Source organism: Lissotriton vulgaris, chromosome 1_1 (assembly GCF_964263255.1).
Source record: "Lissotriton vulgaris chromosome 1_1, aLisVul1.2, whole genome shotgun sequence".
NCBI lineage: Eukaryota > Metazoa > Chordata > Amphibia > Caudata > Salamandridae > Lissotriton > Lissotriton vulgaris.
In genome coordinates, this window is record NC_141685.1 from 1,515,418,257 (window position 1) to 1,515,437,026 (window position 18,770).

General features: G+C 47.3%; 1 protein-coding gene across 4 annotated transcripts in view; it reads right to left on the reverse strand.

Moving 5' to 3' along the window:
* The window catches only part of TRABD (TraB domain containing), a 247,012-nt gene that overhangs the window by 45,910 nt on the left and 182,332 nt on the right, over positions 1–18,770 (reverse strand). For all 4 annotated transcript variants that reach the window (XM_086967441.1, XM_086967446.1, XM_086967442.1 and 1 more), the window contains exon 7: positions 10,368–10,507. In XM_086967441.1, the coding sequence (XP_086823567.1) occupies positions 10,368–10,507 (140 nt within the window). The remainder of the gene's footprint in view (positions 1–10,367; positions 10,508–18,770) is intronic.

An 18,770-nucleotide genomic window follows, 5' to 3' on the forward strand; every position in this document is an offset into this window, starting at 1 on the left:
TTATTTCGCCCTGACGAAGTTCCACAAGGCTAATGGAACGAAACGCGTTGGCTGTGCCTGTTTTTGAAAACTGTTAAATAAAAGAAGAAGATACTAAATACACTATACTTCCTTTGGACTTTGATTGTGTGCACCTTCCATTTTATACTTCAGAGTCAGTATATGATTTTATAGCCAATTGCTAGAAATTGTGTGCTCAAAAATGAGGAACCAACAAATACATGCACACACAGATATATACAATATACAATTACACTTAAATTGATGACGTGAAGCGAAAACAAAAATATTTATGTCACAACAAAATATATACATAATGAATGAACATATATTGAAGACACCCATTTAAACACAGTGTGAGGTATAGACATGATTCAACCCAACTAGCAAATAGTCTAGTTATTCTCAATTGTTGTGGGTGATCATTGGCACTTGATAGTATATGTCGACGTTTCAACCCCTGGACAATAGTGCCCGAATGTTATCGTCGGGGTATCGTCGTTGGGGAGAGGGGGTGGGGGGGGGGGATTGGGGGTCTTCCTCAGGACTAGACAGAGTCTGTGTGTGGCCTTAATTAGGCCCTCATTGAGGCCACACACAGACTCTGTATAGTCCTGATAAAGACCCCCCCACAGACGATAACATTAGCGCACTATTGTCCAGGGGTCGAAACGTCGATGTATACTATGAAGTGTAAATGCTCATCACAACAATTGAGAATAACTAAACTATTTTCTAGTTGGGTAAAATTACGTCTATACCTCACACCGTGTTTAAATGTGTGTCTTCAATATATGTTCATTTCAGTTCAGTTCAGTTCATAAATCTTTATTCGGTAAATTAATCACCATAAAAGACAACAATACATGTTAAAAAATGTTAAAATACAATCATCATAATGTACTAGCAGCAACTGGGAAGGACCAAACTTACACTACCACTAAACACTAGCGTATTAATAGTAAAAACAGGACAGAAAATACTCCAGTTACTCGAACTTAGCAGCTTCAGACAACTCCACTCACGGTAGATAGAGGCAGTGCAATCTTCCCCAAAGATCTAGATCTAATAATCCAGGCGCTACCTAGAAACTTTGCCACCCCGCATATCACTGAGGTAGATGATACATCCGATGTAATCACTCGTAATGCCGAGCGGTGACACCTCAACCCCAAACCTTTACATACTGGTTTTAACCAGTTTTTCCGTGGCACTTTATACGCTGGGCAAGCAAAAAGAAGGTGGGCCACGGACTCTTTAGGGGCCGCACAACCCGGACAGGATCGCAGAGGACCGCCCTGGTTGGACCATTTTGAGGCAAATTCATGCACCGGGAGGGTACCGAACCTTAGCTTTAAAAAGAGGGACCTGTCAAAAGGTTTAGTTATCAAATCCAAAAAGGGTTCAAGCTTCCTTACACTCTTACACTCCAGAAAGGACTCTGTAAGTGACCCCCCTGATGTGTCACGTGAAGATTCAGCCTGGACCCAATCCCAATATAATTTCTTGATAACCATCTTGGGCGGGGGTACTTGGGACTCCCAACTATCGCTCAAACCCAATTGGGAGACCAATAGCCTCAGATTTTTCAGCCAGCCAATTTTACCCCCAGAGTCCAATAAAATTAACTCGTCCAGTGCTTCCGCGTATTTGACCAACTCCTTAGTCCTTCTCAGGCGAACCCAAAAAAGTAGTGGTCTCAGTCTCACTATATCTTTTAGGGCGCGTCTGCCAAGGTCAAGCCGCAAGGGAATAAGGGGAGTGGAAACCGGGAGTGCCACCACGTCTCTCAAAAACTTATTTTCCGCTAAGGTTAGCTCGTTTACATTATTGAACCCCCATAATTCGGAGCCGTACAATGCTGCCGGGAGTATCTGGCCATCATAGATGGCCATTACCGGGGACACTGGTTTGCTAAGTGATGCCCGGTGCTCTCGAAGGATCACCCCCGAGACTCTTCTGTGGCCCAACAGCATTTTCGCTAGGTGATCCTTCCATGTCATTCGGCTGTTTATCCGAATCCCTAAATAGTCAAACGCCTCAACCAGCTCCAAAGGCGACCCATTAAGGAGAAAGTTGTTTTTAAAATTTTTGGAGGGTGAAAAGGCCATCAATTTGGTTTTAGTAGTGTTGATGGTTAGGCCCCTCTCTGTACAGAAGGTGGAAAAACGCTGCAGGAGTTTGTGCAGGCCTACCGGAGATTTAGCTATCAGTAGGGTGTCATCAGCAAAGAGTAGGGTTTGTATCTTTTCCCCCGCCAGGGTTGGGGCATCCGTCTCTTCTCCTCTCAGATGGTCCACCACACCATTCACAAACAAGGAGAAGAGAGTCGGAGCCATGACACACCCTTGACGGACACCACTCCTCACAGGTACCCTATCAGTCAGTTGGCCCTGCGAACCCCATCTAATCCTGGCGTAAGTCCCCTCATGGAGTCTTACAATCAATCTTAAGAGCGGGCCAGGGAAGCCCATGCTTTCCAGAATCTCCCAAAGTTTGGCTCGGGGGACCAGGTCGAAGGCCGTCTTGAGATCTATGAAGGCCATATATAGGCTTCCCTTTTTGATGGTAACTGCCTTCCAATAGATCCCAAACAGCCGAAAGACCTGGTCCACCGTGCCCACCCCCTGACGAAAACCGGCCTGCAGATGAGACAGAATGCATTCTTCCTCCATCCAGTCACATACCCTGGTGATAATAACCCTGCCAACCACTTTCTGGACTATGTCTATCAGACTAATCGGACGGTAGTTGGCAGGGTCATCTCTAGCCCCCTTCTTGTATACTGTTACCACCTCGGCCCCCTTCCAAGAGTCTGGCACGGGGTGCCCCTTTAGGAGCAAATTCATTACGGTGGCTATTAAATTTGCCCATGCCAGGGGTTCAGCAATCAGGAGATCCCCAGGGATCCCATCCGGGCCAGCTGCCTTTTTGGGTGTCAAATGTTTAATTGCTGCCACAACTTCGGAGGCCATAAATAAACACTCCGTCTCCCCGTCAGGATCCCTTCCCTCCCCACAAGAAACCAAAGGGCCAGGTGCATCATCGCTGCCGCCATACAGAGATGTGAAGTGATTGAACCATTGCTGGCAGGTTATATGTGTTGCTAGTGGCTGGGATTTACCCTGTCTGGCTCCATTAATTAGATTCCAAAATTGCGTCGAGTCCCTCCTTCTGACTGCCTCTGTTAATTCCCTCCAGTGCTCCTCCTCCCACTCACGTTTTGCCAGATCGATTGCTCTCACGTACTCCCTCCTGGCCGCTCTAACCAGGTTGGGATTCCTTGAGAGCAAGGCAACTGACAGACTCTTCCTCTTAACCCTGCAGTTAGCAGAATACCATGGGTTGCTGGTTATAGGGGGCAGCCTATTAGATCTACGGGGTTTCCCGTTAGAGGAGAAATAAAGACTTAATTGTTCTATCGTGCCTTTATATGCAGAATCTAGTTGTAAAGAAGAGCCTGGAGAACCCACAACCTCCCGTTCCAACACTCCCAAGTCCCTCTGCAGGTCTTCGATGGTAATTTTGATGGTCTCTAGTTGGTCTGCACTTAACTGAGCTTTATCCCACTTCAATCTACGATTGCTTTCGTAGGGGATCACCTCTTTGGTTCGTTTCAACGAAACACTCATCCCTTCCACTTTCGATTTACCCCATTTGAACTTACAGCAAAGCGGATTATGGTCGCTGTCCTGTGAGGGTACCACCTCCATATCAATAAGGTCCATCCACATACTGGCACTCACTAGGATATAGTCAATTCTGGACGGGGCCGTTATCCTATTAAAAGTCGGTGCACCTAATTTATCAGATCGGGACCTGCCGTTAAGGGCTCGTATTTTATGCTCCCTAGTAAGGGCATTCAATTGGATTGCCCTAGCGGACCATTTCCGAATGGGGGGTATCGTCAAGGGGGGGATAGACCACCTAAAATCGTCCTCCTCATTTCCCAGTGGGTCATCACCAAGAAGAGGTTCGAACGTACAGTTAAAATCGCCACCCACCATAATTCTGGCTGAGGAAGGGCAAGTGGCTAGAGCAGAGTCGAGGCTCAATATGGTTGTGGATGCATTGTCCCCCACACCCCCTCTCGCATACACATTAAAAAGTTCAAGTCTAAACCCCTCTATATGGCCCCTAGAAGAAAGGTGCATTAAATCACTGCAGTGGGTGTCCGTAGATGCCATGTCCCAATCTAGGTCAGTTCTTATCCAGACCAATAGACCTCCTGCTGGTCTGCCCTTCCCACTGCTTATTGCTGGGGAGAAAAAGGATGTATAGCCAGATTTGTCAATTGGTAACAGACACCAAGTTTCTTGGAACAGGCAAACATCGAACTTCTCGATGAATTCATGCCATTCAGGAATGTCTAATTTCCTTTTGAGCCCAGCTATGTTCCAGGAAATCAGATTTATTACTCTGGCTCCCTTGTGGACTGGAAAATGCCCTTCCCTAGAATCCCCCCCCTCCAAACTCCCATCACTAGGCTGGTAGCTGTTACTCACACAACCAGGTTGGCTTTCAGAATCAGTGCAGGGCACAACATTAAACATATCCGTGGCAACAGAGTGGGGCATATTCGATAGGGATCCAATAGTGTCATCAGTAATGACCCCCTGGGAATTAACACAAATAAATCCTCCATGCTGGGGATCCGCTCCTTGTCTACCGCCTCCCTCCTCCATAGGCTGTAAGCATCAGTCGCAGTCCTCCAAGCCACTGAGCTGCGAAAACCTATTGAAGGTATCTAAGGGGGTGAAGGGTCTGAGATGCTCCATTGCACCTTTGTGGCTTGGGTGGTGACTCTGTGGAACCGTGTACCAACCGGACTGACCGTTAGGATAGTACTGATGCTGGCCAAGTACCTGGTGGGTACTGTTGTAGCCAAACTGCTTGGGCCAAGGGGCGTGAGTCTCATCCCTGCGTGTGGGTGGGTAAGGAGCCGCCCTCGGGTAAAAGTAGGTTAAGGGCCTAGGAATGATAGAGTTTCCTCCTCCCACATAAGGCCAGTTTAGAATGTAATCCACTGCACGGGGGTCTCTGAAATTAACCACTACTAGATCCCCGTCAATATCTTTCCTAGTGTTACCCAGCCACGGGAGCCTTCTCACATGTACAATATCCCCATCCACGTTAGGGGCTATAGGCCTAAATGTCCTCAGCCAGTGGATTATTTTATTTTTCAGTTGGCCATAACCTTCCGTCTTATTGTCTGCTAGAGGGGGAACCCCAGACATGACTACTACATAGGGCACCGCCTGGGGTGGAATTTCCACTTGAGGTACCTTAGTTACCGGACAACTAGGGCGACCCCCATCCCCCCGTCTCTCGCTACCAATAGCTGGGGGAGCCTTTGGTGGTGGCATTTTGGCGCCACCATCTGTCCCAGCTACAGAACTGATCGGGGTCGTTGTGGGATTATTTTTATTTTTCTGGGTAGCAGGTGCCTTCTTTCCCTGTTGCTGCGCAGTCTGCCTAGACGTCTGGAGAGGAGCAGCGGAGGTGACTACTGGGGGTTTTACCATCCCGGAAGACGAGACCCCAGTGCAAGATACTGGTAGTGTTCCCCCACTCCCCTGAGCCCTGGTCACCGAGGCCATGCTATTTAAGGCAACCTCCACTAAGGTCAATCTATTTTCGACTTTCATAAGGCTCTCAATCACAGGTAACAACAGAGACCTCAATAAAAGTTCGAGGTCCCCTCGGGGCAGGAGAGGAATCGGTGAGTTTATAGCTAGGGGCCCCTGACTATTTACTAAATCTGGTGTAGAGGGGACCACAACAAGCGAAGTAGCCTCTACTGGTATAGCCTCGGGAAATACAGTAGTTGTAGCTTGCATAGTGGCCCTTGCATGCGGTGAATATAATTTAGGGCCTTTTCCAAAGTCTAAATGGGAGATTTTAGCTTTGGCCTTCCCCACCCTTAGTTTCCTCCTTTTTTTACATGGTGGAGGGCCATGTATCTGTGCAACCACTTGTAGCTTGGATTTGAGGGGTTTAGGCTTCAGGGGGGCAACAGGGATCTGAGTAGGTGGGTCGATCACTATAGGATCAAGGGATACACTGGGTGAGGGTGTACAGTCCCGCAGTAAGAGTGGGAAGCCTTCTTGACTGACGGTATCCCTCCCAAAGTCAATTAAGTCCCCCTCAGTGGGCAAGGATACGGATGCGGAGTCAAGAAGGGATCTGTTTTTCAAGCTTTCGATTGAACGCCTCCGCTCAGCCCTGCGCTCCGCCATGGACATTTCCTTTTCCCCCTCGGACAATACCTTAGAAAAGAAATTGTCTAGAGACCCATTGCGGAGTTTGCCCTTCTTCCCAGGTGACCCCCCAACGGATAAGGTAGCCATTAACTAGCCTGTAGCACAAGCCTGCGGAATGAGTTGTTAGTCAGTGGGCCCAGCCCGGCCTACTCTGGCCTACGAGGGCCTCAGAGGGCCCGCCCTTTGCCCGGGCTTCGCCCCGGGCGCTCCCGCGCGCTCCCGCGCAGCAGGACTCAACAACTATTATTGACACCTTCCTCCAATAGGGTGAGGGGGCGGGACGATGAGGGAGAGCAGCCCAGGTGACACGGGCTCGGGGTTTCCCTTTGGCTCCTGGGAAACGGAGTCCAAACCCCGACGCTCGCAGCCCTCGGTCCCGCTCTGCAACGAAGAGGTCTTCTGCCCCGGTCCTAGGGCGACGCGGGACCCGCGAAGCGGGTTCCGCTAGCAGCAAACACAAAGGGAAACCGGGTGAGTGATAGGAAGCACAGCAGTCCGTCCCTGGTCCTGTTCAAAGGCAAGGCGAGTCCCGCCTTCACAATCCACACGGGGCACTTTATCCCGACCCAGCGTCAGGGGGCGGGACGATGAGGGAGAGCAGCCCAGGTGACACGGGCTCGGGGTTTCCCTTTGGCTCCTGGGAAACGGAGTCCAAACCCCGACGCTCGCAGCCCTCGGTCCCGCTCTGCAACGAAGAGGTCTTCTGCCCCGGTCCTAGGGCGACGCGGGACCCGCGAAGCGGGTTCCGCTAGCAGCAAACACAAAGGGAAACCGGGTGAGTGATAGGAAGCACAGCAGTCCGTCCCTGGTCCTGTTCAAAGGCAAGGCGAGTCCCGCCTTCACAATCCACACGGGGCACTTTATCCCGACCCAGCGTCAGGGGGCGGGACGATGAGGGAGAGCAGCCCAGGTGACACGGGCTCGGGGTTTCCCTTTGGCTCCTGGGAAACGGAGTCCAAACCCCGACGCTCGCAGCCCTCGGTCCCGCTCTGCAACGAAGAGGTCTTCTGCCCCGGTCCTAGGGCGACGCGGGACCCGCGAAGCGGGTTCCGCTAGCAGCAAACACAAAGGGAAACCGGGTGAGTGATAGGAAGCACAGCAGTCCGTCCCTGGTCCTGTTCAAAGGCAAGGCGAGTCCCGCCTTCACAATCCACACGGGGCACTTTATCCCGACCCAGCGTCAGGGGGCGGGACGATGAGGGAGAGCAGCCCAGGTGACACGGGCTCGGGGTTTCCCTTTGGCTCCTGGGAAACGGAGTCCAAACCCCGACGCTCGCAGCCCTCGGTCCCGCTCTGCAACGAAGAGGTCTTCTGCCCCGGTCCTAGGGCGACGCGGGACCCGCGAAGCGGGTTCCGCTAGCAGCAAACACAAAGGGAAACCGGGTGAGTGATTGGAAGCACAGCAGTCCGTCCCTGGTCCTGTTCAAAGGCAAGGCGAGTCCCGCCTTCACAATCCACACGGGGCACTTTATCCCGACCCAGCGTCAGGGGGCGGGACGATGAGGGAGAGCAGCCCAGGTGACACGGGCTCGGGGTTTCCCTTTGGCTCCTGGGAAACGGAGTCCAAACCCCGACGCTCGCAGCCCTCGGTCCCGCTCTGCAACGAAGAGGTCTTCTGCCCCGGTCCTAGGGCGACGCGGGACCCGCGAAGCGGGTTCCGCTAGCAGCAAACACAAAGGGAAACCGGGTGAGTGATAGGAAGCACAGCAGTCCGTCCCTGGTCCTGTTCAAAGGCAAGGCGAGTCCCGCCTTCACAATCCACACGGGGCACTTTATCCCGACCCAGCGTCAGGGGGCGGGACGATGAGGGAGAGCAGCCCAGGTGACACGGGCTCGGGGTTTCCCTTTGGCTCCTGGGAAACGGAGTCCAAACCCCGACGCTCGCAGCCCTCGGTCCCGCTCTGCAACGAAGAGGTCTTCTGCCCCGGTCCTAGGGCGACGCGGGACCCGCGAAGCGGGTTCCGCTAGCAGCAAACACAAAGGGAAACCGGGTGAGTGATAGGAAGCACAGCAGTCCGTCCCTGGTCCTGTTCAAAGGCAAGGCGAGTCCCGCCTTCACAATCCACACGGGGCACTTTATCCCGACCCAGCGTCAGGGGGCGGGACGATGAGGGAGAGCAGCCCAGGTGACACGGGCTCGGGGTTTCCCTTTGGCTCCTGGGAAACGGAGTCCAAACCCCGACGCTCGCAGCCCTCGGTCCCGCTCTGCAACGAAGAGGTCTTCTGCCCCGGTCCTAGGGCGACGCGGGACCCGCGAAGCGGGTTCCGCTAGCAGCAAACACAAAGGGAAACCGGGTGAGTGATAGGAAGCACAGCAGTCCGTCCCTGGTCCTGTTCAAAGGCAAGGCGAGTCCCTGGACAATAGTGCCCGAATGTTATCGTCGGGGTATCGTCGTTGGGGAGAGGGGGTGGGGGGGGGGATTGGGGGTCTTCCTCAGGACTAGACAGAGTCTGTGTGTGGCCTTAATTAGGCCCTCATTGAGGCCACACACAGACTCTGTATAGTCCTGATAAAGACCCCCCCACAGACGATAACATTAGCGCACTATTGTCCAGGGGTCGAAACGTCGATGTATACTATGAAGTGTAAATGCTCATCACAACAATTGAGAATAACTAAACTATTTTCTAGTTGGGTAAAATTACGTCTATACCTCACACCGTGTTTAAATGTGTGTCTTCAATATATGTTCATTTGTTATGTATATATTGTGTTGTGATATGTAAATATGTTTGTTTTCACTTCACGTCACCAATTTCAGTGATAATGTATAGTGTATATATCTGTGTGTGCATATATTTGTTGTTTTCTCATTTTTGAGTACACCATTTCTAGAAATTGGCTATAAAATCATATACTGACTCAGAAGTAAAAGAGTTTCTTTTGTTTGGACTTAATTTTGATATTTCTCATTGAATGTTACTCTCATCTTGGTAGAGGGAATAATTGCACAAATAAATTATAAGCTTTCTAAAGCTAATAGGAGGCAGAACCACTGTTCACTTAATGTATGAACCCCCAGGTTCTGCACTCAACTGGGTTGCCCCATTACTTTATACTGGCTATCCTGGTAATGGATCTAGGAAACTACACAGGTGTCTGGATGAGCTGACAGAATACACATCAAGTTACTAACAACTAGCATATACCCAGTACAAACACTTGATCATCTCTTCCTCCATCGCTCGTGCTTGGAGTCACTTGGCAACTAAAAAGCCTTAGATGAATAAGTTGGTGTACAATCCACTTTTAAATTGCCAGTTAGTATCAGCCTCTTCCACCTGCTTTGCAGTTGTGCAGAAAATTCCAGCAAGCTCCGGAAGAGGGACCCTGCCCCTAGTCGAAGAACATTTGAATTTTAAAGAATGCTTGTGCTTTAAATGGCCCTGAATTCACACCATTTCCTTAAAAGGAAGGATAAATATGAATTTAGTTAGCAGTTGACTTCAACTGGGTATCAAAAGTAGAGTCTATGCACCAGCCTAAGGAAACAATTACCACTGACAGGCATCGGTTGTGGTTTCTGACTTTAAGTCAGGACTGAACTCAAGAAGAGAAGACCTGTTCTGCAACTTGCCTTGGAAGAAAAAACTATACTGTTTAGTTTGTGGAACCTGGTCGTAAGGATAGAGAAAGCTACCCGACTGAAACCTATGAAGAGTTGAAATGTAGAAAGTGAGCTGTGGACGCATGTGGTTCTTGCAGCCAATCTGACATGAAACAACTGAAGGCTACCCTGTGTGGCCGCAGATTCAAGAACTCAGAGCATTTCAGGAATGTGTGGGGAGCATGGAACTCTCCATGGTGAGCTATATGCATATCTAACTATTTTTACAATGAGAGGGAGATAGAGGTATGTCCTCTCCGTTCCTTGCATATTTTTCTTGCTAGCTGTGGACATCGACCACACTTCTGAATATTCTTGAACTGTCATTCTAAATAATATGTTTCAGAGACTCAATACTGAAATTAAGTACTTTATTTTAGAATAGTGACGTATAATTAAAAATACTAAATGTTTTGCATCACAATTTCCTGACTTCTTACGATAGATATCATTAAACATATATTACTTGAAAATAATAGCCAAATGATTTTCTTACCTGATTGGATCAGATAAGAAGCAGAGACCCCATGCAAGTTTGGCTTTCTGCCAGAGAGAAAGTGCAGCAATAGCTCTCTTGAAAGTGACAGGTATGGGTCTATCTCCAAGATGAAATTTACAGAAAGGCACTCTACTAGCCTGCGACAAAAAACAATAATAAAGCAAATGTATTAAGATAGATCCATATATACAGTACAATACTAATCACAACAAATTACATATCTGATCATAAATTAAAAACTTCCATGCATATTAAAGAAGTAATTTCCATTACTCCATTTTACTTTACACAATTGAGGTTTTACAAACACTACATATGCTTTCAATCCTTTTACTTTTACAAATGAGACAATTTTCATTTTTACAATTTGGACAGATAACAGTATGTGTGTACTGGAATCATCAAGTTGCGTTTCGCATGTACAGTGTGTACTCATGAATACTTTTAACCACGCTCATATGTTACTATGCGAGGTCCTACCCTTAAAAGCCCATTATGGTTGAGTGAGTCAAAAAGGGCACTAATATATGCATATTCCAATAAGAAAAGTTATTTTCCTTTGGTCAAAATCTTTTTGGTGGATACTCCATCTACCAGTAGACTCCTCGACTTCTAAATATTCCCAGGTGCCAGAATTGCTGTGAACACTTCACAATAGCTCCATCTGGCATCAGTGGCATCACAGCATCCTGATGGTAGTTCTTTGTACATTTTTTTACAAGTCCTCAGAAGAAGAAATTAGGATGGTATTGTTTCAAAAGTGAATATGCAGTGCAGCAAAATGAAATTGGAACCTTATACATTTTCAGAGATCTATGATGATCTTTCATAACAAGGAGATGGGCGGTATTGGTGTGGAGTCAGTGGTTAGAAATAGTACTCAACTGAAATATTGCTACGAAATATAAGTAGCTTTTTCTTCTGATGTATAGTTCTTCCTGCAGATTCCTCACCTCTTGATTAATACCACAACAGTTACTCCCTCCAGGTGGTGAGCCTGAAGGAGTGGAAAAACCAGTAAATGCTAGGCAATGTAACAAGAGAAATAGTCATTCGCTCTCATTTCAAATTAATGTAATAAAAGCTTGGCGAAGGAAAGCCCATGCCGCCGTGCAGCACATCTCTGCTTTGGGCACTCCCATGGCCAGTGCCAAGGTAGAGGCCTTTGTTCTGGAGGAATGAGCCTGGATTTCTAGTTATTTCCTTAATGCAGAAGACAATCCACCATGACAGTCATCTTTTGGATCTCCTTGCCCTTCTTGTTACCCACATATCCAACGAAGAGTTCATTTTCGGATCTAAATTCCTAAATACAATGGATGTAGACGTTGACTGCCCTGTGATGGTCCAGCCTACGTAACTTCCCCTCCTCTTAGGTGAGATGAGAGTGGTGGTGGGGGGTTGATCGGGGAAGGGAAAAAATGGGAAGTGTAATGGAAAGCTGAAGAGCTCCATATGGAACAGAGTAATTAGCTAAGGCAGGTAAGCTGCTTTAGTTTTCAGAACCAGTCAACACCATCTTAAAACTGTTTTGTACAATGGGGAAAACATTATGGGACTCACTGTCTAAAACAACTTTGAATTTAATATCCATTTCAGCTAATTCAAGCCCTCGTGATGATAAACAAGAGTGAATTATATGGTAAATTTCACGAATGGGGTATGCCGAAACAGCTGCCCCACATTTGCCAGTCAAACAGTACTAAAAGACATTTCGGCGCCTAGACTGCTGGATGTATACAATACAGCTATTGCTAAAGAAAGGCTCCATCCCTGCAAGGCCAGGATGCGACTCATACCGATGCGACTTGTAAAGTGATTGTTATTAAACATTGACAATAAACGAAGATTCTGACCCGGAAAATAGTGTTAAACAGACTAATAGCAAGAGAAGTGCCCTCTATGACCTCCCAGTTCCTTAAAGGACTCAATGATTTTTGGGCATTAGGTATGTTGTACCGGTCGTCCTTGGTACGGTCTTCCACAAAACATTTTGCCTTCACCCCTCCAAGCTTCTGAATTTCAATTCTGTTGGCACTTGATGCCCGTTGTGGGAAGCTGTCTCTCTATATACTATACCAAAAAGAGGTATAGTGTGCAGACAGTCCAGTGGATCCCAGAGGCTTTACAGAGCATAAAGTAGGTAATACTAATGCTCCCTTTTGTGGTAAAGTGGGCGAGCAGAGGGTGTGTTAAGCATTTGTGGTACACACGGTGTGGTTAGAATTATTCTGTAGAACCACAGAACTTCGCCTTATGTAAAAGGTTGTGAAATAGAAATACTTTTCAATGTAAAAAATTGACATTTAGTGCAATTTTATGACTTAGTAATGTTAACCTATGAGAGGAAGAAAACATTGAACATACTTATAGGCAAAATCGCCTTACAAGATCAGTCTTCGAAAGTTAAGGTCAGTACTGACTATGGTTCAGTTCAGCACCAACAGTACATCACCAGCGGCACAGGGGTGGCAGAGTGCCCAATACAGCCCAATTGGAACTAGGGCAATCGGACAGGGGCTGCTTACAAGTAGCAGTGGCTTGGGGGACCAGTCTCCGGGGGTTGAGGCCAACACTGAGCAGGGCCCAAGGCAGCACCAACACTACACCACCAGCAGCACAGGGGAGGACGGGTGCAGGGTTTCAACACAACATTGGGTGCCTAATGAAAAGCAATGGAGTAAGGCCAAATCAGAATAGGGCTGCAGGCTCAGGACAGGAGGCTGGTCAAAGGAAACTAACAGCTGTAGAGATACGTTGCGATGCTCGGGTGACTCAGGGACACATTTTGTCCTCTTCACCAAGGGCCAGGACGGACGGGGGCAGGATTTATAGACACTGGACTGTCCACTCTATTCAGGCTCTATCTCCAGATGAATAATCAAACAGTGAATAGAAATAACCACAAGGCCTATTTCAAACCTCAGACACCACAAAAGGACCACATTCCCCCTATAGAACACAGGCCTCAGTATAAGACCCAGCTTTGTCAATATTCTGCAACAAAATGAAAAGACAGGCTCTGTGCATCTCTTTCCCTGAAAAAACACTAATTTTATTGTATAGAAATATGTAAATATGAACTTAATATACAAGTTACTTACCTTCAGTAACACTCTTTCGGGTGGAATCTCTATATAACTGCATATTCTTCACCTTGGAATATTCGCCATGTGCCAGACTGGAGTTGAAAACATTTTTCAGCACTGTTCCTATGCACTTCTAGGTGGTGCTGTGTGAGTTCGCATTGGCTCCATAACACCTGCATTGCCTCAATACCATCTGCAAAGTGACAGAGTGGAAGTGCATACAAGGCACCTGCACACTGGCGTCAGATTCTTATTTTCCCTTCTGCACCAAAAGACGCAGTGTGTGAACAGCTGTTGGTAATCTCTAACTTGAGAACGTTTTAGCTGCTAAAGAGAGGCCACTCCATAGAATGGGGAGGAGGGAAGACAGGGAGGGATCTACAGTTAGAGTAGCCACAAGAAAGAGGGTTACCAAAAGGAAAATCACTTGTTCTTCTGATGGATACTTCGAACTGCAGATTCCGCAGATACCAAAGCAGTACCTCCGAAAGGTGGCAGGTCAGTGGAGTGAAATATGAACAAAAAATCTTGCAGGACCAAGCAGGCAAAATGGCTGCGCTTCCATTGGAGACCAAAGTCCTCTGATCTCCATCTCCCAAGCGCAGTAGGGGCACTCCATCACTGTTATCAGCTCTAGGAAAGGGAATATAAGGAGCCGGACGATGGACCATTTTCAAACGAGCAACCACCATTGCAAATCTTGGTTCGGATGCCGCGGAATAGGAGGACAAGAAGCATCAGAGCTGCTTTCAATATGACCCAGGACCAGGGCTGAATCAAAGGGATTGTTAGACCGGTCATCCTTAGGGTGGTCTTTCCCCAGATTATTTGCCCGTTACCTCCTATTTTTGATGATTCACTTTGTGGGTCTCTATTAGGACTCTGAGCACTTTACCACAGCTTACCGGTGCAAAAGTGCATGTGCTTCTCCCCTAAACCATAATGCTCTTGTCCTGCTTAAAGGACTCCTGTTTAGACTGCAGACTTGGAAGGCCTGCTTTTCTCTTGTGTTGTCCTGCTGCCGGCTGTTCTCTGACTCTGCTGAAGAAGAGTTAGAGTTAGACTCTGCCTTTCCTCAAAGTGATCTCCAAGGGCTTGATGGCTTCCCTCCAGATTTCTGATGCTTCAGGGATACAATAGACTTCTTTCAATTCTGCTGGGGCTCTTGGACTGTGCCTTCTGATAGTCCTATCGTTGCCTGAGGTGCCTATTACAGTTCTGATTCAGAAAAGGGGGTGGTGATGGACATAGTATCTGAATTAAACAGACCACTCTTACCCAGTTAACAGATCAGGGCTTGATCCATCACCATTTTTTAGCTCACTGCACCATCCCAGCTCAGAACCTGGCTACATGCAAATTAGTCTGTTTCAGAAGGGTATACTCAGATGTGAGTCCCTTGCTCATTGCACCATCAGGATTCAAGCAAGCCGGGCCGAAGACGGCTGTAATGCCAGAAACCGGTCCCCGGAAGCTTGTTTCCTTCCCAGTTAAAGAATTGGCTGGGTAGTTTGGTCTGCCCTGTTCCCATGATGCACTGGGCCATTGACAGACTAATTTGCATGAAGCCAGGTTCTGAGCTGGGATGGTGCAGTGAGCTAAAAAACGGTGATGGATCAAGCCCTGATCTATTGACTGGGTATGAGTGTTCTGTTTAATTCAGATTCTCTGTCCATTACCACCCCCTTTTTTGAATCGTTTTGTCCACCATAAGCGTGGAAGGGTATACTCAGATGCGAGTCCCTTGCTCATTGCACCATCAGGATTCAAGCAAGCCGGGCCGAAGGCGGCTGTAATGCCAGAAACCGGTCCCCGGAAGCTTGTTTCCTTACCAGTTAAAGAATTGGCTTGGTAGTTTGGTCTGCCCTGTTCCCATGATGCACTGGGCCATTGACAGACTAATTTGCATGTAGCCCGGTTCTGAGCTGGGATGGTGCAGCGAGCTAAAAAACGGTGATGGATCAAGCCCTGATCTATTGACTGGGTATGAGTGTTCTGTTTAATTCAGATACTCTGTCCATCACCACCCCCTTTTTTGAATTATTACAGTTCCGGGCCTCAGAAGTTGGTTAGGCAGCAGTTTTTCTACAAAATTGATGCATTGTCACCAAAGTCATCCCTGCGCTGCTCTATGACAAAAGCGAGTTTCGATGACGATGCAGTGCCGATCCGAGGCCCTGACTGGGAGGCTCAACATTGCTGCATTAACCTGATTGCGTGAATCTGAAACGACGCATCGTACTCTCAACAACAGTGATCTGCTCCATCCAAGGTACTTTTTTAGTGGGTCCTGTAGCCAGCTAGTCCTCCACCGCAGTCGGCCTGAACTTTGGATTTACCCCGGTCTGGTGCGACCTCAAGTAACCTTTGAGCGCTATTGATTTTTGCAAGCACTGTTTTGGGATTTATTTTTAACCCGTTACGTGCTCATGTCGGCCGAGCGCTACCTTCCGGGTGCTGCGCACGACTGTCGGCCGACGACGCCCCGCCCACTCTGTAGAACACCTGCAGTGCGGCGGAATGTCTGCCGCGGTAAACGGGTTAAAAGTTCACATCTCAACTTCCACGGATTGCATTTTGTCATTTTGGTCTTGTTTTGTTTATAATATAATAATCTATTTTATAGACCTGCGTGGAGGCTTGTTGTGGTGTATATATTATGGTACTGTGTGTGTGTGTGTTGCAAAAATATTTTACACATTGCCTTTTTAGATAAGGTCGACTGCTCTACACCAAGCTACCAGAGGTTGAGCATAGGTTGTCTTTTAGTATTCATCTTGCTTAACCTGACTAGAGTGGTGGTTCCTACCTGGCCTGGGTGCATACCTCAGCCAACCAGGAATCCCATTTCTAACAGAGGTCTTAACACAAATGTCCTGGACCCGATGCGACAGAGGGAAGACCTGGAACTGCACTGTGTTCAAGACCACTCTAACAAAAGCAAAGGGGTCTTGTGCGCACGACTCAATAGTAAACCCCAACAATGTGAAAAGGGTTGCCATCATCCAGAGGTGATCTACAATTGAATGTGGCAAACCCGTCTCAAACAGCCAGTCATCTGGGAAGGGAAGGGGAAGAATGGTACCCCAGACATCTGAAAATGGGCCACGATCACATCTATCAGTATGTCAACATCGGAGGGACTCTAGTGATGCTGAATAAGAGCATATCAATTGGAAATGCTCCTGGCCTACCTTAAACTGCAGGTAATATGTGTGGAACTGCCAGACAGGTATATTACAATGCGGGTCCTGAGTTTCCAAGGACACTATTGAGTTGCTGGGATCCAGGGCAGGCAGGATCGGAACCAAAGTGTCTATTTTGAGTTTCTTCTTCAAAAAGGCTTCTGATGTTGAAGGTCCAAAATAGTCTGGAGACCCCGTCCTTTTTCAGCACAAGGAAGTAACAACCTCCTCATCTTTCCGAGCTTGGAGCCCTCTTGATAGTGTCCCTGGAGAGCAATGTTTGCATATCCTTCAGAAGAATGGGCAGGTACCCTTTTTTGAAATTCTCTCTGACATGGGAGGAATGCTTGTTGGGCAAAAAGAAAAGCAGGGCAAGAATGGAGAGGCACCCTACGAGAAAGCATTGAATCATGCCCCGCCGACTAAGGGCAAACTATAGAGGGGAAATGGGAGGACTGATGCCCCTGGTGGCCTGCATGCTGTCTGTCAAACTCACTGCCTTGAAAGGACTGGTGTGACTGCTGTATTGGTTAAGGAGATTGCCTTCGCGCCAATCGTCTGGAATAGTTCCTACACATTTTGAATTGGAGTGGAAATTGCTTGACAGGAGTCAACAGACACAAGGAGAGCACAATTGCTCCACTCTCTTTGGAACCCTCCAACACTCAATCTGCCTTCTCACCAAAAAGGCATGAGCTATGACAAGGTATAGCCATAAGAAGTGCTTGCACATCACTGGCAAATCTTGCAGAGCACATCCACTTGTGCTGGATAAGCACCACGCTGGTGCAGACTGCCCTCCCTCAGCCAATAGGAAGCCTCTAGGCCAGTGTGGATCACTTATTTGGGCGAATCTATCCCATCATGAATTGTCTGAGCCGGGAAGGGGGGGGGGGGGGGGGGGGTGGGATCTATGGTCTTCCAGGGCTACCAGCGTCCTGGCTATGTCCTACAGGACATGCATGTGACAAGCCAAAAGGTAGACAGCATTAACGGTCTACAATGCCAGAATAATATAGAGAAGCATTAAGCTGCCACAAGCCTCAATTCTCTTGGACGCCCTAACTGAAGAAGTTGTGGGGGATTAAGTGTGATTCACCTAAAAGGTTTAAGCCTGAACCACAGGGTTCTCTAGAGTAGGATGCTTAGTAAGGAAATCAAGATGGCCATGAGCCAGTTTGTGACGCCTGGCTACCTTCATGTTCACCGATGGGCAGCAAAAGGGCTTTGACCAAGTGAGCATCAAGGTATCAGTGAGGGCCTTGTTAACAAGCATTTGCAATGCAACAAGGTCTCACATTTATGCGAGCATGAGCTCCTGTCATTGCAAATGACAATGCCTTTTATTTATGTTCTGGTTTTTGAAACATAAATAAAAGGCATTGTCATTTACAATCAATGAGAAAAAACAAGGACCCCCTGAACAATGGATAGTTCAATTCCTAGGACAGGGACTTAAATATATGGAACACTATCGCATATCTAGCGCTTGTCCCAGTTTCTTTGTTGAATCTCTTCGATCGCAAGTGTCTTTTCAGAATATCATATTACTCATTTTAAAATTTATCGAGACCAGGTCACTTATCAAATATACCTACACGAGGCATGTTTGATAACCAGACATCCGACCTTTTCGTGATATTCATTTTAAAATTAATAAGATATCACTGCACATTCGGTGCACCTCATTTTTATCAGCCATTTATTAGAATCAAGAACATCCATCAACTATGGAGTTGCAGGTTTTAATCACTAGGAACTAATCACATTGATACAGGATCTATAATTGTGTGGCTTTCCTGAAGAAGGCGTTGTATACGCAGAAACGCGCTTCTGAGTTAATAAAGATATTGCCACTTTTTAACCCTTTATTTATACATTTTGATTAAATGTGATGTGTTACATATTGGGTTTCATTTTTTAAATGTTTTGTATAAATAGCAATTGTTTAGATAATGAGAAGAAATTATTAAAATGATAACAACTTTGAATATTTTTATTCTGTCTTCCTTGGTTTTCTTAATGTTATAGATACTGTGTATATTTGCTTTATTGACATTGCCTAGGAGTTTGTCACTACCATTGTCATTTACAATGCCAATAGCTTAAAATTGCATAAATGCAAG